This window comes from Eulemur rufifrons, chromosome 29 (genome assembly GCF_041146395.1).
Source record: "Eulemur rufifrons isolate Redbay chromosome 29, OSU_ERuf_1, whole genome shotgun sequence".
In the NCBI taxonomy this organism is placed as follows: domain Eukaryota; kingdom Metazoa; phylum Chordata; class Mammalia; order Primates; family Lemuridae; genus Eulemur; species Eulemur rufifrons.
This window is the reverse complement of record NC_091011.1, coordinates 90972303-90998873: the sequence shown is the minus strand read 5'-3', so window position 1 is coordinate 90998873 and position 26571 is coordinate 90972303. Positions and strand designations below refer to the sequence as shown.

At 45.7% G+C, this 26571-nt stretch overlaps 1 protein-coding gene across 1 annotated transcript; it reads left to right on the top strand.

The window, feature by feature from the left end:
• The first annotated feature begins 2423 nt into the window (after positions 1–2423).
• NOBOX (NOBOX oogenesis homeobox) lies at positions 2424–14634 on the top strand. The gene is given in 12 exon segments (XM_069461684.1): positions 2424–2760; positions 8310–8502; positions 8606–8801; positions 8909–9073; positions 10313–10370; positions 10620–11183; positions 11615–11804; positions 12042–12170; positions 12450–12535; positions 12750–12972; positions 13300–13604; positions 14333–14634. Coding segments are annotated over 12 exon segments (2748 nt in total).
• The last annotated feature ends 11937 nt before the right edge of the window (positions 14635–26571 follow it).

Here is a 26571-nt window from a genome sequence, read left to right as displayed (position 1 = left end):
TTTGTATTGTATGCCTGTATCAAAACATGACATGTACCCTATAAAGATATATACCTATTATGTACTCATAATAAAAAATTTGAAAAAAATTAAAAAAGTAAATGATACCAGATGGAAACTGGATCTATCCAAAGGAATTATGATCACTGGAAGTGGTAAATATGTAAGTAAATATAGAATACTATTTTTCCTTATTTTGAAAATATTTTTATTTTTCAAAGATAACTGTTGAAATAAAAATAACAATATGTTGTGGGGTTTATACCATATGTGGAAGGAAAATGTATGACAACAATATCCCCAAGTCTGGGAGGGGAGGCACAAAAGTATAACACTATAAGTGTTCTGAGGTTTTTATATTTCAATGAAATGATATAATATCACTTCAAGGTACATTGTGGTAAATTAAATGTATATCCTATAGGTACTAAAGCAATTGATTAAAAAAAATGAATGTTATAAATCAGTGGTATAGTCAATAAGCAAACAAGATAAAATTGAGTCATAAAAAATATTCACTTACTCAAAAATAAGGAATAAAAGAGGAACCAAGAACAGATGTGACAAATAGAAAACAAATAGTAAGATGATAAATTTAAACCCAACCATATCAATAATTATATTATGTATAAATAGTCTAAATGTCCTAATCAAGAGGCAGAGGTTGTCAGACTGGATAAAAAGCAACATCCAACTATATGCTGCCTACAAGAAAGCCACTTTAAATACAAAGTTGTTTGTGCCCATCTCTGAAGACTGCACCAGCTGTAACAGGCTGTAGCTCTAGCTCTTTCTTCTCTTCTCAGCCTCCGAAAAGCTGTCACCTCTGGTGACAATGGATTTTACCCAAAGTAACGCCAAGTTTCCATATATTCTCTACAATGGATATCAAAATGCCACAGTTTGTCCCTACTTTCTGGATTCTTCGGTTCTCAGAATGCCCAACCAACATTTTCAGGAAGCATTCCAACTTAATGGACTTATCAAATACCTTCTTATGCATCAGATTGTGAATAACCAGAAACTGCAAATTGTGCCATGAATCTGATAATTCTTTCTTTCTCTCTTCCAACTAAAAAACCCACATTATTAGTTCATTCATTAATTCATTCGACACATAGTTAACACAGCCTAGCCTGTGTCAGATACACTGTATACACTGGTGAAACAAACTGGTGTAGTTTCTGTACTCACAGAACTATCATATAGTAAAGGAGACAGACTGTACACAAATAAAAATATAATGACATGTTAAGAGTTGTAATGGAAACAAAGAGAAAATATTAGTAGGCAGGTGTTAAGTAGATAATGTAGCCAAAGAAGTCAATAATACTGAGGGATAACATTTAGACTAAGACCTGAATGTGAACTAGTCACAAAAAGAAAAAAGAATTTCTAAGCACAGGAACAGCATACGTAAGACCCCAAGACAGGAAAAACCTGTGCTACAGATACTTGAAGGATAAGAAGAACCACCTGAGATGAAGTTAGAGAGAAACTGGAGCCGGATCACGGCAGGACCACAGTTAAAAGTTTTTCATTTCCTCTAGGTAGAATGGAAAATCATTAGCACATATAAACAGAATGGTGATGTGCATAACTTAGGCCACATTTTAAGACTCTCTTTTGTAAGTTTGTGGAGAATGGATTATAGAGGGACAGGAGTAGAGAGAGGGAAGGAACCTGGCAGTTTATACATACACTGTGAGGGAGAGAGAGAATCCAGGGTGATTCCACCTGCGTGCGTGAGGCAGGCTAGGGAGGCCTGGAGGGGTTACAAATTTGGGCGTGGGAGTCAGGTTAAGTTTGAGAAACATCAGAGCTTTCCCTTGATCATGAGCCCAAACCAACAGAGAAGCCGAAGAAGTGGGCTTTGGAGCAGTCTCTCTGAGTCCCGATCAGAAATTAGATCTCCTAACTAGAGAATGCGTTATCTCATAATGTCTAGTACATCTCCAAGTCCAGACATGGCTTTCCCCTCTGTTGCTCTGTCCTCTCTCTGCTCAGGACTGCTCTGAGTGACAGCCTGATGAACTCCAGGTTGCCCACTCAAAACCCTTCCCTCCCTTGCACTAGTTTAATGACACATGCAGCAACACAGCTTATGAGAGAGATAATCAGAAGCCTTTTGCAAAATGAAGGCTGGGTCTAGCAGCCTATCCAGTCCTTCCACCAAACTGAATGACAGGTTTTGCAGGCCTCATTGTTTCTCAGGTAATCAATCTGGTCTGCTATGGTTAATCTCTCTGCCTGGCTAAACTAGCAAGCCTAATATTTCGCCACTCCCTCCTCCATGCTCAGAAGTCGCTCCTAGCTCCTAACCCAGACTAGTGATCTTGGCCTTGGTTGATATCAAGACAAGGAGACATTGAAAGACAAGATCAGGTCATCTTCAATTTGAAAGATCTAGATTTGTCACCATAATGTTAGTGGACCTACAAGTGTGTTGTGCCAAAAGGAGAGAGGAGCCTGCTGATCATGACAAGACCCCACCTTGGACACTCTATTCACCAGACCTGGAGGGTACGTGGGTCATGGGAGACAAAGAAGGCCTCAGAGCCCAGGAGGGTGAGCCCATGTCCCCAAAGCACCAGCAAAACTGTGAGAACTATGCTCTGGACAGAAGAGAGAGCTCTCCTCCTGCACACGCAGGACTCCTGCAGAGCCCATCCTCTTGGAAGCCACTGAGCCTAGACCCAAACACCGAAACTACCAGGACCCCGAAGGAGGAAGAAAGACTTTGTTCAGGGGCATTTCTTGGTTCTCACTAAAGCCACCCTCTAGCCCTGTGGAGTTCATGATCCCAGATCCCAGAGCCCTCCTTACTGCTACCCTGGAGCTGCACACTTGCCGGCCGGGAAGCCTGCCTGTTCCTGTCAAACGAACTTCACGGCTTCTCACGTGCTTGGGACTATGAAAAGTATAGATCGAAAACCAGTGGAAGAGATTCTTTAAAAAGCCTTTAAGAGGGAAAAAAAAAAAAAAAAGCAGCTTTATTTCAAATGTGCCTTTTTAATTTTTAAATATATAGATATTTAAATTAAAAGGTTTTGTTCCAACAGTGGGAAAATAGTTAAATTACAGTACTGTCACTCAATAAATTCTGAAGACTCTGAAACAATACAGAACTGTGCTTGTCATGGTGCATTTTAAGGGAAAAATACTTGAAATTATATACGGAATGCAATCACATTCATGAAGAACATACACAAAAACCACCACAATGGCAAAAATGCTATGAGGAAATGCACCTAATTGCTAATAACTGATACTGTTGTTTGGTGAGAAATAGTGTTTTAATTTTCTGATCCTTCCATATTTACCATTATTTTTGTAACAAATTTGCATTCCTATTGAAAGACATACTGTTTTACTTTTAAAACAAATTATACATGAATTCTTCCGCTTGCCTACCCATACCCGTTAAAGAAATAGATATAATTTACATATATATTTAAAAATTACCAAAGGTTAATAATGCTACTATACACAAAATATTTCTGTGAATTAACTTTAACCAAGTCCAGAACTGAACTTGTGGTCAGAACACTGGGATCAACTTTTTTCCACTTTTTAAGATAATTGTAGATTCACATGCAGTTGTTATAAGAAATAACACGAAGAGATTCCACATGCTCTTTCCCCAGCTCTCCCAAATAGTAACTATCTTGCATAACTCCAGTACAATATCACACCAGAAAATTGACTTTGATACAATCCATGGCCTTACCCAGATTTCATCAGTTTTTTGTGCACTAGTGTGAGAGAGAGTGTGTGTGTGTGTGTGTACTTAGTACTATGCAGTTTTATCTAGTTTCCAGAATTGGAGAACCACCGTAGTCAAGATTCAGAACAGTTTCATTACTGTTGCTACCCTACAAAGCCACAGCCACCTCCCCCCTTGTTCCTTAACACCTGGCAATGGTCATCAACTTTTGGCCAGTGAACAATTATTGATACCATGTGTGATTCCCTACGCCAAGAACAGTGACTGATAAAATCAAATAAACAGTGCAGCCTAGTGGTTAGGAGTACAGGTGGGAACTAGACTAAAGGGGTTCAAATCTTGGATGGCCACTTTGTGACCCTTGGAGAAGTAGTTAAGCTCTCTATGCCACAGTTTCTTCAATAAAATGGGCCAATAATAGAACATCATAGGGTTATTATTATAGAAGTCAATGAGTTAATATTTGTAAAGCAAGTAGAAAGTGCCTGGCACAATCTAACTCACAACTTAGATTGTGAGTTACTGTCTAAGAACTTATAATTCAGTAGAGAACACACAAAACTAGAACCAGGTCGGCCTGTGTGGCATGACGCAATATAAATGTAAACACAGTATCAGTATCAGGGAGATCACAGGAGAGAGCAATAAATTTTGGCTGTGGAAGGCTGAGATAGGCTTCCCAGGAAGGAGAATATTTGTGTTGGGCTTTGGAGTATGAGTAAGACTTTGACAGAAATAAAAGGGAAGGAAAGATGCTTCATGTTAATAAAACAGCTTGATCTGTGGCCCTGAGGCATAAAAAGGCACCAGCCTTTTCCAGGACAGACCCAGAACAAAAGGCTGGGAGGAGACTGGGGTGGGACCTAGAAGTCCCATGGGGCCGGGTTGAGAGGTTCCTGAATGCTGTGCTGTAATTAGCACTGCAGTGAGGCAATCCCGGAGAAGGCTAGAACAGAAGAGAAAGTGCCTCCTGACCGCAGGCATATCAGGAGGAGAGGATTAGAATGAATGTTAAAAGTACCTTCTAAATTACAAAACACAAACATTGGTGATTTATTGTAAACAATAACAGCAACATGGCTTAAATGCAGTCACCATTCTTGTTAGAAGCACAAAAATCTTGAGCGTTTGGTGCAGGGGCATTGTAAGTTATTACTCTGACTCACGCCAGAACCTGCCCTCACCCCACCAGGGCAGCTACCACTTGAGCCAGGTGTTCTCAATTCCATTCCCTGGCAACCTCAAACCATCCTTTTCCTGGGGTTTCCAAAGGAAGCCCCCGGGCAGAGACTTTGTGGTTTCCCCATGTCTCTTCCAGTCACTGGCATCATCACCTCAGCTTTGTCACCATGTCCCCTGTGTTTACCTGACCATCTGGCTATTTACCTTCATTGTGCTCAGATAGTCCTGGTCCTTGAACCCTACCTGGCTCAGGCTTCCTTTGTACTATCCCTGCCTTGCGTGGTGCTTCTCTTCCTATTGCTTTGAAGGGGCCTGACCTCCCGTGTTGGCTGTGACTGTGATTTCTCTGGCTGGGGCCTGTGCGGATTTCTGCTTGTCTCTCCCACAGGTAGTCCTGCTAATTCTCCGGTCCCAGGTCTTCCGGTGACCTGTTTGTTGCTGCCTATACTCGGGTGTGGCACAAAGAACAAGAACAAATCACCTTGTGGTTCTGTTTTGGAAAATCTTTTCAATCAGCTGCCACCTTCTGGTGATGTTTCCTAGTATAGACAAGGAGGCAGAAGGCCAAATAGGGCTTATTTCACTTGCTTAACCTAATTATAGGGTTAATTCCATATAAACTGGAAAAAGGATTGATTATGTTTCGTACTAACATGAGGCCCATTTCTTTTCGTTGTTATTCCCATATCCGTGAGAAGAACGAGATGTTGGAATAAATGGCTCTTGCTAAGTGGGCAGTGCTGGTGGTTTACAGTTTGGCTCTGAAAACTAAGAAATCAAAATATAAAAAAGAAAAACATTTCCCTTCCCTCTAAACAAATTTGAGTCTATGAACTAGTCAGAAGATCATGAAGATGACTTAGAAAGAGAGATCTCCAAGTTCTCCTAAAACAATACCTTGTTGTCCTCCATATCATTGAGCAGTCTCTCTTCTCAAGCCAGGATTTTAACTTCCACGACAAATATTCATTCTGAAGTTGATCCATGGAAGATATGACTTAATAGCATGTATGGTAAACACAACACCTTCCCAACAAAACACATCATGTTCCCACGTGCATCTTAGATAAAGCTCACTTGCAGACATTAAATAAAATTCGCTCATATAAACAAAACACCCAAGTATATCATTTGTAAAAAAAAAAAAAAAAATCACTGATGTGTTTGAAAAAATGCCAAAATTTTCAATTTCCTAAGACATTATGCAAACCCTTTTGTACAGCCAGACTCTGTATCTTTTGAAGTTTTGTGTAAGGCTATGGGCAATTTGGATCTTTGCTTTCTGACTTCCCCCTGGCAGAGCGCCAGTGAGAGGAAGTACAGCATAAATGACAGAGAAGGATGATTTTTAATTTAATGCAATAGGATAATCTATTAAGAAATTAATTGTGCCCAGTTTCTCATTGCAGCAGACACCTCAGTGAAGGACAAAAGCTTATTTTCTTTCCCCACACAGGCTCCCACCATCTATTGCCCCCACTCACACCCCCAAGATGGTGTTCATTGAATTGCTTTTGAAAAATCTAAGAGTGTCTCAAACTGACATGTATAAAAATCACCTGAGGGGCTTGTTAAAATGGATATGTCTGAGTCTCTCCCTGGAACTGCCCATTAAGATATCTTGGGGTGAGGCCTGGGAATCACATTTTAAACAAATTCCCTAAGAAATTCTGATCCAGGGGTGTTTCTAAGAACATTCTTTGAGAAACATTAGGTCACAAAAGACACAAAATAAAACAAACCATTGAAATACCTGGATATAGGACCAAGGGGAGCTGAAAATTTGGAGGAAAGGGCCAGGCCATGTTAGCCTCTTATACCAAGTTAAGGAGCTTGGTCTTTATCCCAACAGTCAGGGGCCACTGTAGCGGGGGTTTTTTTTGTTTTTTTGTTTTTGTTTTTTTTTGACAGAGTCTCACACTGTTGCCCAGGCTAGAGTGCCCTGGGGTCAGCCTAACTCACAGCAACCTCGAACTCCTGAGCTCAAGCAATCCTACTGCCTCAGCCTCCCCGAGCAGCTGGGACTACAGGCATGTGCCACCAGGCCTAGCTAATTTTTCTATATATATTTTTAGCTGTCCATATAATTTCTTTCTATTTTTAGTCAAGACAGGGTCTCGCTCTTGCTCAGGCTGGTCTCAAACTCCTGAGCTCAAACAATCCACCCGCCTCGGCCTCCCAGAGTGCTAGGATGACAGGAGTGAGCCACCGCGCCTGGCCCACTGTAGAGTTTTAAGCACGACTGTGACATAGTAACTTTGCGGCTCACAGCTCACATGTTACCCTCTCCAAGAAGCCTCCATCCTAGTCCAAGAGAAGTTCCTGCTCTTCCATGCGCCATATTAGCCTGTGCATAGTTCTAACTCTCCACTGACCATACTGTATTGACATGATCCATTTGATTGTGTTATCATTCTAATCTGTCCTCCACCAATTAGCTTCTGTGGGTAAGGAAGTGATTTACTCACAGTGCTTGGCATACAGTAGGTGTCTTGTAAATGTTTAATCAAGCGAACAATTTCCATTTACCAAATGGTCTTCATTCTTCACATGAAAGGCAACTTCACTGCCCACCTTCCCTTGCTCACATGGCCTAGAATGCTTCATTTCTTTCCTTTTTTTTTTTTTTTTTTTTTTAGAGAAGGTCTCACTCTGTTGCCCAGGCTGCAGTGCAGTGGCGTCATCATAGCTCACCACAGCCTCGAGCTCCTGGGCTCAAGTCATTCTCCTGCCTCAGTCTCCTGAGTAGCCGAGTCTACAGATGCCTGACACCAACCCTGGCTAATTTTTAAATTTTTATTTATTGTAGAGTCGGGGGTCTCAAACTTCTGGCCTCAATTGATCTTCCCGCCTCGGCCTCCCAAAGTATTACAGACGTGAGCCACTGTGCCTGGCCAAATGCTTCATTTCTAGCAGAGAAACTGGGCCCTATTTCTAAACCCTTCATAAACCAGAGGATATCCATCTTATGGAAGGAGTCAGAATGAAACATCAGATGCCTGAAGCTTTTATCATATTGCTGTGAAGTTAATTAGCTCACGTTTTTATGTTTCAGAAAGTAACTAAAGCTCTCACAAAGTCCACATGTGTAAAAAGCGCCTCAAAATGTACCAGCAGCTGATTCTAGCACGAAAGCACGTGGTGTCCACGGTCTTTTAAATCCTAAAAACAAAACACCTGGATTCTGTTCTGGAGCAACCCCCAGCGCCATCTCCAAGCACCTGTTTCAGCCTGGCCAGCGCTTCCACTCTCGCCTTCTCCCCGCTCCCCCCCAGTGGTGGAAGTAAGAAAGGGGCAAGAAGAATTTTTAAATTCTGATTTTGTTTTTATAAAGGCAAGAAACATTCCATGAACTAGGAATCATACAGATCACCACTGAGAGAGTTCCTTCCATTCTCAGAGAATGGCTCTGAGACACCAGATGGGTGCAAACGTAAGGACCCAACCCCGGCTAGTCTTACCTGCGAGCCTCCTCGTGCAGTTGCGTCCAACCGACAGTCTGCGCCTCGTCCAGCTCCCCTTGTGTCCTGGGTTCTTCCAGCTTGTTCTTCAGCCTCTGAGTGCTGCTCTGTGCACCAAGGACCCGCGAATCAGTACGGGGACTTTGGGTTCATTAATCCTGAGGCGTGGAGAGACTACAGGGCAGGGGCGCAGATAGGAAATGGACAACCCAGTGTTTAGGGCTCCCTCCATAAGTGGCTCCAGAAGCGGCCTTCCAGGGTTCACGCGGAAGGGCTCAGGAGGGCCTCTGTGTTCCAAGCCCCAAACCACAACCCAAGACCAAGTCCGCCTGCGGATGCAGCCCTGCCAGGCCCAGCCCCCTGCAGCCTTTCTCCCCGGGCTCCCGCCGAGGGAGGGGCCTCCTGAAGGAGACCCACACCTGGCCGCCCAGGTGAGCGCTCTCAGTCCTTGCAGCTGCCCCACGCCACTGCGCCCCGGGCCTGCCTCGCCCCGGGGGTGGGGGTGAGGGGGCGCAGGCTCGGGCTGCGGCTCCCCCAGCCCCTGCGGGCTGCACACCTGCCGGCCAGCGAGGCTTCATTAGGCCGCCGTGCAGCCCCCGCGGCCGCGGCCGGAGTTCAGTCCATGGAACCCGCGGAGAAGCCCGTCGAGCAACAGGGGGGTGAGCGTCCTCCCACCCAACCCTTAGCCTCTGGTGCGCGAGGGGTCGGGCTTGGGGGGGCTTTTTTGCAGGGCGGCCTCTGGCCACTCGATTAGCAGTAGCAGGTCTCGGTTGACCCAAGGCAGGGGTGGGTGGGTGGAAGGGAGGGAGGAGGCCGCCCTCGCCGCGCCCTGCACTTTGGGGTTCCGATGGCCCAGGAGCCCTGCTACTCTAGGTTCTGACGGTCCTCGCCTTCTCACTGGGGCCTATCGCTGTAGGTGATTGAGCAGGTACTAGGTACTATTTATCAGGTTCCTTGCTACCTGTCCCTAAAATGCTGTAAAACTCCTTCCCCACCATCTGGCCTTGCCCCGCACCCCATGGAGGCAGGCAGGCCTGCTCGCCCTCTCCACCAGCCTCAGACCCCCTCAAGCAAGTCGGGCCTGACTGCACCCTAAGAAACGACTTGGTATATAGCTCCTTAGCCCACAACCTTCCATCTTTCTTTACACGTTGGTAGGAAGTAGTTCCTTAAGACGTTATCTCTCATGCAATTTTTGTTAAAATAGCAATAGCTTAGTTGCTAGTTAGCATTCATTTACAAATAAATATTCCAGTTTAGTTGGAAATGATAAAGTGGTTGAGTGAGTTGGGTGGTGAAAGTGGTTGGAATGTTTGGTGGCCCCAGGAAGCACTCTGTGTAGTGATTAAGGGCACAGAATATGCTCATTGTGCTGGGTGATCTTGGACAAACCATGGAACTTTCTAATCCTTTCTTCATCTGTTAGAAGATGACATTAATAGTTCCTTCCTCACAGGGATTAAGTTCATACTGTACTAACCTTTGCAAGGTGCTTAGCACCATGCCTGGAACATGGTGAACCAGTCTTTCCTCAAAGAAAGGAAAACAAGCATTCAGGATGAGTGATGGGAGGGGTTAGTTCCAGCTGGGTCACTCTTTCTTTGCCTGAAAAAGAGGGTTGGCCTGGGAGTGAGGTGCTGCTTTGCAGGGAGGGGGAGAAAATGGGTGGGCAGTGGGGGGAGGCAGGGCAGCTATGGGGCAGAGGCGGGTTGGTGGGGGCAGAGTGAGCTCTGTGGAAGGTGAGGATGGTTGCTCCTGCTGTCTCCTTTGATGTCCTTGCCTGGGCTTCTGCAGACTATCTGATCCTGCCTTGTCCCTTTTCCAAGCCAAAAATCCCTATTCTGTAGCAAAAATAGGATCCAGTCTTAGAACAAGCAGAACCTCAGTCGATTTGTTTCCCTGTCTTCCTAAGCCATCCCTAACCCCAACATTTGTTCCTTAGAAATACCCAAACAGATGTCTCTCCTTCAAACTCATACCCCTTGTATCTGGGAAGAAGATAGGGAACTCACAGAAAGTGAGCACCCTCAAATTAGGAGCTACTGTGAGCTAAAACCCCCTTAGGGCTGCATACATTTGTTTACATTTTTCAGTTGGATAGTCAAGGTAAGTCTGGAATTATCACCTCATTTGATAGGTTGGCAAATTAAAGCTTAAGATCAAATGACAAATCAGTTGCAGAACAGGAAGCAGCACTTCCTGTTAGTCCAGGCTCTGCCTTCTCCCTGGTGCTAAGGTCAGTGGGTGCTGCCTCCCCACAGGCCAGGAAGGCGGAGGCAATGCCCTGGCTGCCCGGCCGCAGGAGGAGGAGCCGCTGCAGGGTTCAGCCCCTCAGGCTCACGATGCCCCACGTGAGGAGCCGCCACTCTCCTGCACCATCTCAGGAGAGAAGACGCTGTCAGAGGTCTCTGCAGGTCCAACTGCGGCTCCTGCTAGGAGAACATGCCAGCAGCCCGGCTCCAGGGTGCTCCACAAAGACAGAACTCTAGCCCCACCTGGACCCCAGCCCCAGGCGAAAGGTGGTTCCCTCCCCGTGGGAGAGGCGAAGACGGGGAAAAGGCAGTATTCTCCAGGCCCCGGTAAGCAGAAGAAGCCGAGTGCTGTTGTTCTGGCTTCAACATCATCTCCAGATGTCACCAACTCAGTCCACACCAAACACAACCCAGTGCCTTGTGGGTCGGGCCGGGGGCCCTGCCACCTAGCCAACCTCCTCAGCACACTGGCCCAGAGCAGTCAAAACGCAGACCAGAAGAAGCGGCCCCCGGAAGTGACCTGCCAAGTTCGGAAAAAGACTCGAACGCTATACCGCTCAGGTAAATCCCTAACGGTGAGAGGAAACCTGAGAGATCTGGTGCCATCCTGGGAAAGGTGGGGCTGCACAGACAACATAGCCCCAGGAGACCAGAGGGGTATGGTTAGTTTATGTGTCCCTTTGTCCTGGATCCTCTCTTGGGCCATGGCAGTGCCACCACCTCTGACCCACAGAGGGGAAGGGTGGGTTGTCTCACCAGAAAGTGAGATTGGGACCAGGGTAGAAAGTTAAGGAAAGTATGTGTCACACAGGTCTCTCCCACTACATCCAAGAGCAAGAAGCCCCAGCCCAATGGGGAACTTAGCTGTGAAAGGCTTTGGGGAGGGGCTGGGTTGCGGACAGTGTCCCATCTGCTAGAGACACCTGGTGAGCATCCTCTCCTGCCCTGTCACTGGTGTTCATCCTTCTTGCACAAGTTTCTTCTTCTTCTAGACCAGCTGGAGGAGCTAGAGAAGATATTCCAAGAAGACCACTATCCTGACAGCGATAAACGCCGGGAGGTCGCCCAGATGGTGGGGGTCACCCCCCAGCGCATCATGGTAAAGGGACCTGGGCCACCGGATGGCGGTGGGGGTGGAGGACCTACTGATTGGGATTCTCCAGTTGCAGAGCAGAGTGCTCAGTGGCAGGAGGAGCAGGAGCTGAAGTTAGGTCTCAGATGCATCTGTGCTCCTGTCTGTTTGCACAGCCACGGCCTTAGACTGGTAGAGGAGGACACCACAGAGACCTTTCTATAAAAGCAACCTGACAGGCATCTGAAGCAAAGTGGTGAAGTGACCCCTAAAGTCCTGTAGCTCACCATGTGACAGTCAGCCTTAGTCTCCACCCCTTAGTCTCTACCCTTCTCAAATTCTTCAAGTGCCTTTACCCTGTAGGTGTGGTTCCAGAATCGCAGGGCCAAGTGGAGAAAACTGGAGAAACTGAATGGGAAAGAAAACAAGGACAATCCTGCAGCCTCGGCCCCTGGCTCTGCCAGCAGTCAGTGCAGGTAAGAATTTCTCCTCTTCCTGTATCATCCCTGTAGGTAGAAACGGGCCATGCTAGGATCCTGAGGTCTCGGAGGAGAGAGTGTTGGTGGGAGGCTGGGCGTGCGTCCTGGGGTTGTTGGCTAACACTTGGAGCAATTTTTGGCTGGGATGGGATTGAGAAGTTGCCAGTGCCTTGTAGGAGGCAAAGTCTGGGAATCTGGTGTCTCTTTCCCTGCACTGGTCTCCAGTCCGAATCCAGAGACCACCAGAGCTACAGTCTTCATTCCCTCTGCTTCCAGCTCTGCAGCTGAGCTCCCACCCACGGTGCCTGTGGACCCAATGCCTGAGCCCTTTTCTCAGGAGCCTCCTCTGGACACCTTTCCAAGTGAGCTCCTCCCTTCAGAGGGTGAGCTGTGGGGAGACAGCAGCTAAGAAGACAGCGAACACGGAGGGTCCTTGCTTGATAGCGGAGGGAGTAGGCCAGAGCTCTGCAGTGTTTGCAGCCATGGGGCTGGGTGTTGCTCGTGTCTACCATTCAGCAACCCCAAACCTGCCTCCCCACTTTCTTACCCTTATAGTCCTTTGCTTGCTTTTCCTAGAGCCCCCCATGCTGCTGACCTCTGACCAGACTCTGGCTGCCACCCAACTGAGTGAGGGTGCTCAGAGGGTGGTGGTGACCCCACCACTCTTCAGCCCTCCACCTGTTCGAAGGGCCAACCTTCCTTTTCCCCTTGGCCCTGTCCATACCTCCCAACTGATGCCTTTGCTGATGGACGTTCCTGGTGGTGACAGCAGCCACAGGGAAGGGTCCTGGGGAACAAGGTATGAAACCTAAGGTGGGGGGATTTCACAAGTTATCTTGGGAAGGGTATACAAAGAGAGAAGAGAGGTAGACCCTGGGAGGGGAAGGGGTAACTGAGAGGAGCAAGGAGCAGTATATGAAATGGGAGTAAAGGGACAAGTGGGTTTGGGGTGGAGCAATCTAGGATATCAAAGCAACAGAGCACGGGACGAGGAAGATGAGGCGGCAGCAGTGGGGCTGCAAGCCTGGGGTCACCATGAAGACGGCAGGAAGGGACTCACCTGCTGCGTGGTAGGAACGAGGAGGCCACCCCCACACCTCACCAAACGCTCCTCTGTCCTCCACAGCATCGACCTACCACCCCTCTGCTCATTTTTGGAAGAGCTGGAAACTCAGGATTCCCAACAGAGCAACCAGCTGGGCCCATTCCCGTTCTCCCAGCCTCTTCACACCCAGCTCTTCCAGCCGCCGCAGCCCCAGTTTCCACCCCTCCACGCCTTCCCCTTCCCTGTGCCCAGCCCATTGACGCTGCCCCCATCAGAAGACACCCTCTTCACATTTCCCTGTGGCCCTGGCGGGGGCACATCCCAGGGCTATTGCCCCGGCCCCGCCTCAGGGCAGATGCTGCTGCAGCCACCTGCTGGGAATATGGGTGAGTTGGGGCTGGAAGAGAAGGTCCCCTTTGTGCTTGGGGAAGGGGAGAAGGACGGGGAGCCCCATAATCTGAAGGGCAGGCGGCGGCAGGGCACGGGTGGTGCCCCCGGTTCTCTTTATTAAGCTCTTCCTTGAATTTCTCGGAGGCTGCAGGGCAAAGTGTGAATCGGCAAGAGAGCTTTGGGGTTTGGTGCCAGGAAAACTGAGGCTTGAGGTCCAGCTCAGCTGGTGCCTAGCTCTCCTGAGTCTCAGTTTGCTAGCAAAATAAGAGTCCCATATGCTAGAGGGATCTGGTGAGGATTAGAAGCAAATGAGTGAGAAACACTTGGCACGGTAGACAGCAGCTATGTTAGTACTCTGCTGGGCCACTCGGACCTCTGAAATCCCAGAAGTACCCATCTAATTAAGACCAAATTCTAGCAGAAGGGGAGGAAAAACATCCAGGTGGTACTGGTCTCCTTGCTGCCTATATGAGACAGGGTTGGCCTGACCTGTGATCCACTTCGTGTTGATGTTGCCAGACTACAGGACCTTGGGGCATCCAGGGGCATGTCTGGTCCAGCGGGGAGAGCCTGATGGTGCCAGCATTTCACCCAGACTTGCACTGGGGACCTCAGCTGTGTTTCTGTGGGGGGAGGGGGGGGCGGGTCTCTGTTAAGAACACATTGAGTGATGGTTTATGCTCTTAGTCCTGTCCTCTAATTCCTTTACCCTTTGACCCTACAGGCACAATCCCCTGGAATGACCCCTGTATGCCAGAACTGCCCTTTCCTGGTCCGTTGTGTCCACAGACCCTGGGACATCCCCCAGGAGGAGATGGCTACTTTCCCGATCTATTTCCGGCTCCCTGTGCTCAGATGACGAGCAGACAGCCATCACCTGGTCTCACCAAGCTGCCTGAAGGCGCCAGACCAGGAACTGGGCCCTTACTCAGCAAGATGCAAAAAGAGCAGCCTGCCACTTCCCTGGAGCAGCCCTGGGCACTGCAGGAGGCCAGAGAGGAAGACAAGAACAGCCAAGTCCCCTAACCGAGGGGTCGAAGAGTGAACAGAGGCTGCTCGGTGGGACAGGGCTGGGCTCACGCAGAGGACAGGAGGCTGAAGGGTGGAGGAAGTCTGTGGCTCTGTTGCCTGGGGTGGGAGTCGTGTGTCTCCACCATGCAGGCTTGTCTTGCTTACTTTGATTTGGGAAGGAGGAGGGCCCGGTCCTACCCTGTTCTCCACACCTCTGTATGGCCGTCCTGAAGAAAGCGGTGGCTTGTGCTACTTCTGAATGTTGTATCAGGTTTTGTTTATTTGTTTCCTATCCTTGAAGGACAAATGAGCCAGAGCGTCTACTGTAAGCATTAAACAACTCCACCTTTGGGTTTTTCTCATTTTTTTAATTGAAGCTCCATTTCCTTCCATGTAGCTCACCAGCTGTTGGCTGTAATTCCATCCTCAGGGGAGGTCTCCACTGGGCATGCTCACATGTAGTCTGGAATATTCTCTGGGCCCATCTCTCCTACCAAAGAAGGAACTGAGCATGTGGGCTTTTCTTTTGGTCCTGCCATTAAACCATGTTTTACTCCCAAATGCAGGACTGAACCAGAACAAATATGAGTCTGGGCCTCTCTCTGAAATTTGGGCCCCAGGGATAGGATCACAGGAGAAGCCTGAGGCTATCTGAGGTTGAGTCTCTAGTACTGTGAACTGCGACTTATTTTTCCAAAGCTCTTATGTTTTTTGTGGAAGTGGGGGGAGGGAGGAGGAGTGAGGGGCAGGAAGCACCTAGAAGAGGATGGCAAGTAGACAGTTCTCCCCTGCACAGGAGGAATGCCACAGCATCCCCAGACTCACTGGACTAGGATGAAGGCATCTCTTCTCTCTCCTCCACCCCAGCTTGCAAAGGCACCAAAAGATAACATTGCTGATCACCTTGAGAGATCACCTAAAATGATCACTACCCATTTGTTACTTAACTCTCACCTATGGACTGCAATTTTACCTCCTCCATTTGTTTACAGTTCCCCTTTGAGGTTGGGTGCTAATCTAGGGAGCTCTGGGGGTGGGTTGAGGTGTGGAGAGAGGAGGGAATGAGAGAGACAGTTTTACAAAGGTCAAGCATGCCCCCTTGACGTCTAAACCCTGGGCCAGGGGCTCAGGAAGGAATGCACACTGAGGGAGGGAGTGCCTGTGTGTACCTCCCCCCCACTGCAGTGCACAGACTGACTTTGCATCCACATTGAGCTTGAATAGCTCCCTTCTATCCTCTGGTGGTGAACCAAACTAGGTAAATGGCAACACAGGCAATGAAGGAGGAAACATCAATTAGGCCTTATTGGTTCCATGCTTAAGATCCTGCCTTAGTGTATAAGGGCTAAAGGGAGAGTGAGAGGAGGGTAAACAACCAATGTTTATAAAAAAGAAAGTGGGGTAGTGCCAGAGAGATGAATGGAGGCTAGAGATGGTTTGAGAGGTAGCCACACATCCACTGGGAGATGGAAGAGGAAAATAGCCATAGAATAAAATCTATCATAAAATAAGTGTAGTTAGCAGAGAAAAAGGGCACAGATCTGGAGATAGAGGGAAGGGACCTGAGGGTCTAAGATAAGAAAGAACAGATCGGGAGGGGAATGTAGAAGTGAGGAAGACCAGGGAGGTGCGAAAGCTGATGGGACAAGAAGACGAATACGAAAAGGGAAAAAGTCAGAAAACAGTTATGAACACCAATATTCTTCCAACACATAAGAGGAATACTTAGGGATTAAAGAGATGGGATCGAACAGTGAGGAAGAGCAGTGCAAGCTAATGAGAAAATGAGAGGATACAAAAGTCCACCAGAGAGTGCACGTGGAGAGGACAGTGCAAGAGATGAGGTTGACTTAGCTTGCACGTGATAGGGAAGTTTCTAAAAAGGAAAAGAATGTGAGAGAAGAATTTGAGTGAATGCCAGTTGAGTAGGAGTGGGCTAAGGGGATGTATGGGGAAGAGGTGGAGGGAAGGTAAGAAGGAATTTGGGGAGCAGGTGAGAAGGTAGCAGGATGACGTAGTCAAGTGGAAACTCCCAGGGACGACGGGAAATGAAGGTGAGCAAGACAGGTGTAGGGAGGATGGAAGCTTGAGAGGAGCGGCTGCAAGGACGACAGTGCAAGGCTGCTGGTCACTCTCAAGTCTGCACGTCGTGGGAGGCAGAAGGTTCATCTCACCCAGGGGAAAGTTAGGTGGAGCCACAGCCAAGGAGGGGCTGCGGTGGTTGTAACAGATAAGTACATTTCTAATCAGGAAAACCTAAAAATAAAATGAGTTGATTGAGAATTAAAATGAACGATAGCCTAAACAAAGAGAAAATGGTGAGAACTTCTTAGAAGCTTAGAAAGCTAGAGGTAGAAGAAACCTTCCAGGCTGCCAAGTGCGAGCTCCTGACATGCAGGAATCTCCTCTACCCCACCATTGACAGAGCATCATTCAGTCTCATTTTTCCAGTGGAGGGCCAGGTGGTGGAGTGAACTTCCTTATATAAGAGCCTGTAGAATTTTTGAACATATAGTTCTTCATTCTAGGAGGAAATCAATATTTAGTTTAATTGATTTAAGTTTTGTTTTCCAAGTGCTAACAAAGAATAAGTCGCAAAATCTGAGGACAGCATCTCTTTCTTCAAAGCCTTTTCTTCTACAGGTGATGGTGGGAGCTCCTCCTGCCAGCCCTTGTGCAGCCCGGTCTCTGGGCTCCTCACCACCCTGGAGTTTGTCCACGTTCCTTTTAGGAGGGGTGTCAGAACTGAAGCTCACTTCGAATGTGGTCTGATCGACTGTTTGGTACAGCTGTTATCTCCATTAGATAGGATATTCTATGAATGGTGTTTCTATTTAAAAAAAAAAAAAAAAAAAAAGCATTAGCTTTTTTGTGCTGCCTGTTCATATCCTTGGTCCAAAACTTACAGTCAACTGTAACCTCTAGGTCATTTTAATAGACAATGTTTTAAAGCCAGTTCACTCTCATTTTGTACTTGGAGAATGGACACTTCTAATCTAAATACACAAAGATTTATATAGCCTGTTAAGTTTCATTTTGTTCATTTTAGCCCATTATTGAGCTTGTTAAGATGGTTTGAAGTCCCTATGTAACATTAGCCGTTTTTGCAATTTTGTCCTATATGCAAATTTAATCAATGTTTTAGGTATTTTATAATCAAATCATTGATAAATTATTAATAGTACACAGGATATAGGTAAATACAGGATTCTGGCATCCCTCCTTGAAAATACTCCATTAATGGGCACTTTATTTATTTTTTTTTTATTTCATCTTGTTATGGGGGATACAGAATTGCAGGTTACATATGTTGCTCCTGTACCGTCTTTCCCCCCAAGTCAGAGCTCCAGGCGTGTCTGTTCCCCAGGTAGTGTGCGTTGCACCCATCGTGTAGGTATATATCCCTCCCTTCCCCACCCCCCCCCTTCCCGAGTCAGCACCTTCAAGCGTTACCATTCCCCAAACGGTGCGCAATGCACTCATTGTGTAGGCATACCCCCATCCCCTCCCCCATCCCCCACCTCAGTCTGACATCCAATTGGTGTCGTTCCCAGATTTGTATTTAGGTGATGTTCAGGGAAACCAATTTTCTGGTGAGTACATGTGATGCTTGTTTTTCCATTCTTGGGATACTTCACTTAATATAATGGGTTCCAACTCTCTCCAGGAGAACCATAGAGATGTCGTATCTTCATTATTCCTTATAGCTGAGTAATATTCCATGGTATACATATACCACAGCTTACTAATCCAATCATGTATTGATGGGCATTTGGGTTGTTTCCACATCTTTTGGGCACTTTCTTGAGTGAGAGTTCAACTAGCTACAAATCTTCTGTACCTGTTACATCCTGCCACCCTGTTTGCTATCTCCCACAGGGATTCTGAGGAAAACCTGCTGTATGACTCAATCAAATCAAAACATATTCCCTACATAGCACTCTGAAAATTTAGCATCCTTCTACAACTAACTACATAGCCATGGAGATTAGTTTGGAATGGCTTTTTCTTAATGAACAATTGTTGTTTTTTATGGTTTTTAAAAATCTAAATGTTCATAAACCATCTCTCAACAACCTCCTATAGAAGTCTATAAGAATTTTACATTAAATTTATTCTCCTTTAGTTTCTACAAAACATCTCTTTGAAAGTTAGGATATTTGCCTCTGTTGAGTCTTAGATACCCTCTCCTGTTTTGTACTAGAAAAAAATATAGAATTATTTAAACCAGCTATAAAACTTCTGTTTGGGTTTTAAGCCTATCTTATGATTTTTTGTCCAACCCTTTTAATTTCTAGAATATTTTCCTTTCTTCGACAAGGACAGTCTGAAATGAGAATTGAGTGCTTCTGCTTTTTCTGTATTAGACATTGACATGATGATGTCTGCCTGGAGGAGTGCATTTATCTTTTCTGTTCTTCCTGTTGCAAGTTTGGTTTTATTATTGCCCTTGTTACTGTTACTGTTAGTATTGGCCTTTAGCATGTTTGCAGCACAGAGCTTCTTTTAGGCTTTGAGATACTGTCCTTGGAATTCCAGGGTGTGCCACCTTTTAACTTGTGTATATTTTCAGCCCTTTCAAGATCTGAGTTTGCCTGTGTAGCTACATCATTATCTTTTGGACGACTTCCTAGGTTACAGGCTGTAATGATCTGCGATTGTATCTGTAGAATTTTGTTTTTGATAGTTCCACATCCCTCTGAGCCATCCTCATTTGGAAGAGTCTTGCACTTCTTGTAGGTAGCTCTCTCTAGCTTTTGCTTTGGTTTTGTGAGGAGAGAGGAAGCAACATTTCTGCATGCTGGAGACCCACGGTCCAGACACTTCTCTACTTAGACCAGGAGTCAAACTCATCCAAGCCTTGCTCCTACCTGGCCCGCCCCCATGTCCTCCTCCTCTAACAGGACAACCTTGGGACTCTGCAATTGACCTGAGCAGAATCTTTCCTTGCAAACTCGAAAAAATCTATCTACTCCTCCAATTTTAGCTTTCACTACAAAGATTTTTCCACTAGATGGCAATCTACCACCAGTTTCACCATGGCCCTAAACTATTTCTGGTTGTTTACAATAAGAAAGACACACAAATTCTTTCTCAAGTCTTTCTCCAACATGTCCCAGAGCCCCCATCCCGTCAACTAGAACCAAGTTCAGAGTTATTTGAGTGTGGCTTGGTTTTCCAGATAAAACGTAGGATGTACAGTTAAATTTGAATTTCAGATAAACAACAAATAATTTTTTTAGTGTAAGTATGTTTTCTGCACTATTTGGGTATCCTGTATTTTTATTTGCTAACTCTGGCAAACCCTAGTTGTAGCGCTTTGCTAAGGATGTCTGCATCCATGTTAGCTTCGCAATTCAGAGATGGGCCCGGAGTTGGCCTCTATGTCCTACCCAGCTTTCTTGCTGTTCAGGCTCCCAAGCAGTCCCAGGTTCATTGCTGGCATTTTAGTATGCACCCCACTCCCTGGGCTTTAAAACTCTTCATACAGGCTCCACAACTGTCCAAGAAAACAATTCCCTTTCATGTTCTAAAATCTGCTTGGTTCCCATTATGTTTTCTGTTCCTGTAAGCTAAGTATTTTATATTAGTTACTTAGATACCTTTATGAGATAGCCCATTAGAATTTATTTTTAAATGTCTATCAAAACATCATTTGCATAAATGGAACACAGAATGGAGACAGGCTGTGGAAGACAATTTGGCTTTGATTGCACTTTAAGTCTTAAATGGTCTTGATTAGTTAAGAGTAAATCTGATTCTCTGGAAGTGATGCATCCCCTTCGTTCACCCGGAAGTGGTGTTATTTGAGTCCAAAGGGACAGTCCAGAGATTTAGCATCCTTATATTTGTAGTTTAGTTCATACAGTTCTTTCATAAATACCCTTTCACTTGAGTTTTATAACAAAGCCCTGAGAAATAAGGGCAGACATTTATTCCATCATTCAGTGGGCATTTATGGGCACTGACAGTAATGGGTAAACACAAAGATAAACAAAAAGTCTCCCCAGCTTTCAGGGAACTGCCAGGCTCCTTGGGGAGTCTGACAGCACAGGACCAGTTATAAGAAAGGGGGTGATGCTGTGCAGGGCCGGCGCGGAGAGCAAGGTGTGACAGGAGCCGGAAAGGAGGAGCAGCCACGTGTGCCAGGACGTGCTGAGAAAACTTCGGAGTCTGAGGCAGTAGAGCAGCTTGAAAAGCAAAAGTAGAACTTGGATAAGCAGAGAAGGGAGGAAAGGGTATTTCGGGCAGAAGTCGTGGCAAGTGTAAGACACTGAGATCAGAAAGATGATGAGGGAGAAGTTCAGAGTGGCCGGGCTTGCGTGGTGGGGCTGTGGTGGAAGACGATGCCATGCGGGAGAGTGGGGAGGCCTCACTTCCAGGGCTGGGGTGTTTGGCTGTATTCTTTGGGCCAACAGGGGCACTGGCAGTTCTAACACAGGGGCATAACTTGCCCAAATTCGTGCTTTAGCGAGATGAACGAAGAATGAGATTGGAGGACTTAGAGAGGAGATGCAGGGGCACAGTCTCAGGCTAGTGAGTTAGCCTGAGAGATGTGTAGGATCAGGCAGGGCAAAGAGAGAAGAGGGAACAGACCTGAGCAATATTTAAGAGTCAGAATCAATGTAACATGGCAGAGAGCTAGTTGAAAGGAAATGAGGAGAAAGGAAAGAGAACAAAGATTTTGGTAACTAAGAAATGGTATAATTGAGAAAAAATAGTGCAGATGAAGGAAATCTGGGAAAAAGGAGAGGTTTTTTTTTTTTTTTTTTTTTTCCGCATGTGTTGAGGTTGAAGTTCCTGCGGTTACCAGGGTGGATATGTGTGGGAAGCAGAATAGGGAACTAGGGCCTGCGGGAGAGACAAGGACTAAAGGTTGCTATTGGGCCTATTCAGCATAGAAAGCACTAGTTGTAGTCTAGAAGCCATATAAAGTTGCCCAGGCACAGCATGTAGCATGAAGAAAAGTGGCCTTAGGACAGACTCACTGTTGCCTATGGAAACAACAACACAGGGAAGGAGCACGAGGCAGAAGAAAATGTGGGACTGAGATTGGCCATGGATGGCCTGAGAATAGAGGGTGAAGGGCCTGGAGGAGGGGTTGGGTCAGGAAAGGATCAAAGGCCAAATCGGGCCGTGAGTCCTGAGGGGAGGTTAGACAAGTGAGTGTGCAAATAAAGATAAAATTATCCAAATCTACACAGCAAGAAACTGAGGTTTAAATGATTACCTAAAAATGCCTTAACCAAGTCAAGATGGAAGTCTTTGGAGTTTATTTCATCCTCCACTTTCCCAAATGCAGGTAGAGGAGTCTTGCTTTGTGAATGCCGATATATCATTTAAAAACCTGAAGGAGCCTTAACAGGTAAAAGGCTATTAATGGTAGCCAATTGTGTGCTTATATTTTTTATGAGACCATTAGGAGCTGAAATAGCTTACTTACTTAACCCAGAAATTGGCCCTATGGCAAAATATTAATGATGATAACCATTTATTTAGCATATAGTGTGTATCTAGCTCCCTGCCAGGTCATTTCATTTCACAATCACCCTGAAAGATATTATCCATTTGACAGATGAAAATCTGAGACTAAGAGAGGTTTAAGTATTTGCCCAAAGTTGTAAAAGGGATAAATTTTGGACAGGATTTAAATCCATATTAGGAGATGCCAACTTCAGGAAACAATGTCTATTGATAGTTTTAGAGGAACATAATATAGAAAGTTAGAAGGTTGGGTGGGGGAAGTGACATAAAACAATGAGTGTAAACTAAATTAGATTTAGAATCAAATCCTTCTTCCATAGGCTCTCTGTCTGTGTTTAAGTAATTTAAGCACTCAGTACTTTTTAGTTGGATTTGAAAAGAAACAGGGACATTATCGTGGTCCGGAAGAGAATGGTCAAAGAGAAGAGGAAGTGGAATGTTCCGAGGCTGGGAAGGGAGCTGGAATGTGTGGAGAGAGCAGGTGGCCAGGGCCAGGCGTGCACATGCGGGGCAGGTGTGAGAGACGGAGGGAGGAGGACACTTTTAGAGCTGGACGGCCGGCCAGGTCCTGCTGTGATGAGCCTTATTACCTGGTAGGTAACGAGACAGGTAAAGAATATAAAGTGAAATTTGGGATCATGGGACACTTCCAGAAAGACTGTGAGGGAAAAGACTGGGAGTAGACAGACCTGGGGGAGTCATTCCAGCACCCAGGAATGTGGCATCAGGACTAAAACAGTGCTGGGGTAATAAGAGGGACGCGATCACTCAGTGTGAGCGATGCTAGGGAGAAACCAGCACAAATTGACGGTGCGGGGCGGGATCAGAGAAGGTCAAACTGATGCCGAGTTTCAGAGCCCAGGCATCTGGGAGTAAGATTTACAAAATATGGAAGTCCAGAGGAGGGGCTGGTTTCTGCTCAGCATTGTTGAAGCTTCTGCATCTTATCTGCATCTTTGTTCTGCAGCATCTTATGTGTTTCTTCCCCTCACTGCCCTGGCAGGCTGCCTATGTACATTCCTCCTGCCATAGTTTTATTACCTGAGAATGGAATTTCCACCTACAGAGATTCCAATGGGTCTTTCTGGGACACCATCACTCTATTGCTTTTTATGTCACCCCTTCCACCTAATTCCAATGCCCTCCCCAACTCCCACACCCGTGCCCCAATCCACACTCTCGCAGCCTGCCAGGGATGTGATCCTCTGCTGGCCAGACGCCCCTTTTCTGAGCTGCCAACCACAACAGGCATTTAATGTTCCAAGCACTCCAATTCCACCTCTTTATTCACCTCATTGCCCCATACAGAACACAGGGTTCATTTTGGTTTGACTTTTTGGTTACTTTCGATGAGTTATTGGAATTGGTGACATCAGGTATGTATTTGTACCCAGTATTACAAAAAAAAAATGTTTCCAGGACCATATTTAAAGGACAGCTGCCAAATGCTTTTAAAAAATATTTTGTATGTTCACTTGCCCTTGATTTCTCAGCTGAAAAACTCCTCCTTTGTCTTTTTTCCCCTTTTATTTGTTAATGCCAGTATTATTTTATTTCAGGGAGGAAGCCTACCCTTTCTGCATAAATTCCCTCTCTCCCAAAGATCCTTTTGTACTCTCTTCCCCCAAATCTAAATAGCCATCTATACATACACACACACACACACACACACACACTCCCTCACTCTACCGGACTCTTCAGTTCTCTAAGGCCCTGCTTGTGCAAGGATGATGAATTGCTGTGAAAACCACACCTTGATTCTTGTTTCCAGCCTGGCCAAACTTAATTTTATCACCAAAACCTGCTTATTAACAATTCCACAAGTCTGACCACCCTCTCCTCCTGCTCTCTCAAAAATAGCCTGTCCACTCATTTTCTGTTTGCTCAGCCTCTCGGTGATGAGCACAAACTCAGCAGATCACTTGCTTAAATCCTAGTGGTGAACACCCAGCTGTTCAATCTGTGCTTCCTAATCAACTGGATGTGTGACATTAGGCAAGTCACGTCCCCTCTGCAGGCTCCATTGTGACAAAGAAGGGTGTCAGACACAAATATCTTCACGGTTCTTTCAACCCCAGGAGTGGATGATTTTCTCACTCCCACCACTACCTGATCTCAGCGAGGAAATACTGTAGAACTGACTGGTTGTTGCGTCCCATCCAAGGGCCCATCCTTTCCTCCCCTTCCGCATTTCTGTTTTCTCCCTGAGACTGCTTCTGTGATAGTCTAAGGTCTCTCCTGCTGGGCTTATATGATTCTACCACAGCATGCCGCGGTCTGTTGCTCTCAGCCACACTTTCCAGAGCAGTCTGAGTTTCCTCCCTGGGGTTCAGGAGCCCCCTGGTCTGTGAGCAGAGGTAGAGCCTCCATCTTCCTCAGTGCACTACACCGACTGCTCCCACTCTGCTGGTTTCCAACTGCATTGTTCAGAGAAAGCTGCCTCTCTGAAATGCTCAGGTAAACTGCCAGGAAGTTGTTTACCTGCCCCCTGGTGCTCAGGGAGAACTCTGTGGGCCAGACGCTGCCCCTCCCTGTAGCGAGCTCTGCCCTCAGCCGTGACTCATGCACCCAGCAGCAGGCACCAGCCGCCCCCACCCTGACCAGCTCAGAAGAAGTTTACAGCACACACCGGCCCAGCTGCTTCACAAACTCCGGGTTCACAGGCCACCCAGAAGGAACTGGCACCCTCATTCACTCACCTTCAATCCCCGCGTTTTCTTCGTGCCCTTAGCCTGGTGTTTTGCAACGCTCCCTCGGAATTGCAGACTGAGTGGATGCTCTTCCAAGGAAGAGGCTAGGGAAATTTCCACTCCACCATTATCATTTACAGTGGGCGTGTCGGAAAAATGGATCAAATATTATTGAGCATAGAGAATGTTCTAAATCTAAGCAAGAAGTGCGTTTGAATCACGACTGAGTTTGGCATCTGTCTCTCTTCAGCTCGTTTACTCCTAACCTTTGGCTCTTCCACACACGTGATTTCAGAGTTAGAAGATTACACTCACCCGCAGGTTTGGAGCTGCTGTAATCACGCAGCACCTGAGTCATGTTTACAGCAAATGCGGCCTGTGTGAGTGATAGAGCCAAGTCACCACCACAAAAGATATTTACGTAGCGGTCTGAAAAACCACGTACGAACATGCACAAATCTCAATGATGTGTCTTGGGGGGGGTGAGTGAGGAATAACTGTGGCTATAAAGGGCCACTGTACCAAAGTACTGGATTTCTCACTAGACCCCATAGAGAGTTTGTGATTAGGCAACATCACTACTTACAAGGCACACAGACTATTGTGTGTAGACCAATATGGGGTCCAAAAGTTTTGTTTCAGGGGGATCAATACGTGTGTAAAAGAAGGAGAATTATTGGATGTATTTAGATTTCTAAAGACTTTTAAGCAACTTCTACCCCAAAGGCTAATTTAAAAAACAACAAAAAAATCAGTCACCATAGAACCCTGATTCACTGTATCTTATGTCATGGATATAGAAGTTATTTAAGAGACAGAAAACAAAATTAGGGAAAATAAATACATCTCAAACTGTGAGCCTTCCAGATACTAATCTGTAGGCTGGTCTTAAAATCATCATAAATGGCTGAAACAGAGCGAGTAGTACACAATTAAAATCTGAAAGTCGTGGTTAACTTTAAGTAAAAGTTGGTGGTAAAAATAAACTTTAGTGAATACGTTTCTAAGCCATGTGAGTAGGCAAAAATGACATGGAGGTTCAATGCTGTAGGGGACATAAAGGAAATAATTCAGCATACACCTACATGATTTTAAGCTTTAAGCATGTTCAATTCAGGAAAGGTTCTTTAAACAGAGCTATTATTGATGTCTCTTGAAGACACTACCTTATGTGTTGTTTTGATTAAAAAAGCAATAAAATACTGTATATTCATATATACTTTGAATTCAATTCTGTTCAAAAGATATTGGTTTATGTTTGTTTTCACAATCTCTCATAAGAAATTGCAGTATTTTTAAGCCAATGATGCCAGTCAGAACCGAAGAAGTTGAATTAAATTCTGGAAATTTGAAGAAATAAGGAACAATGAATGAACCTATGCTCAATTTTTCCAAACTCAAAGTATAGAAAATTTAGTAATTCAACTTTAGAGAGATTATTCATGCCTAAATTTTTTCTTTCTTTTTTTAACCAAGGTCTTAAAGACAGGCGAAGCCAAATGTCTTTTAATTTCCCAGATTAGGTGAGAATAGCCCAATTAAATGATTACATATTATTAATAAATATCTAAAGAACTGTTTTATTTAGAAGTCTTAACAGAACTTAGATTCAAAGAGATCAGAAAGCCTTAGCAACTTTAAGTTAAGAAGCAGTAATGCAACTCCAAAAATTATTTCCATATGCATCATTCAGCAGTTAATATTTTACCTCTCTAAGAAAATAAAGAATTTGCTTAAGAAACATGAGTTGGAGATGGCTCTGTTTGAGCCACACAGC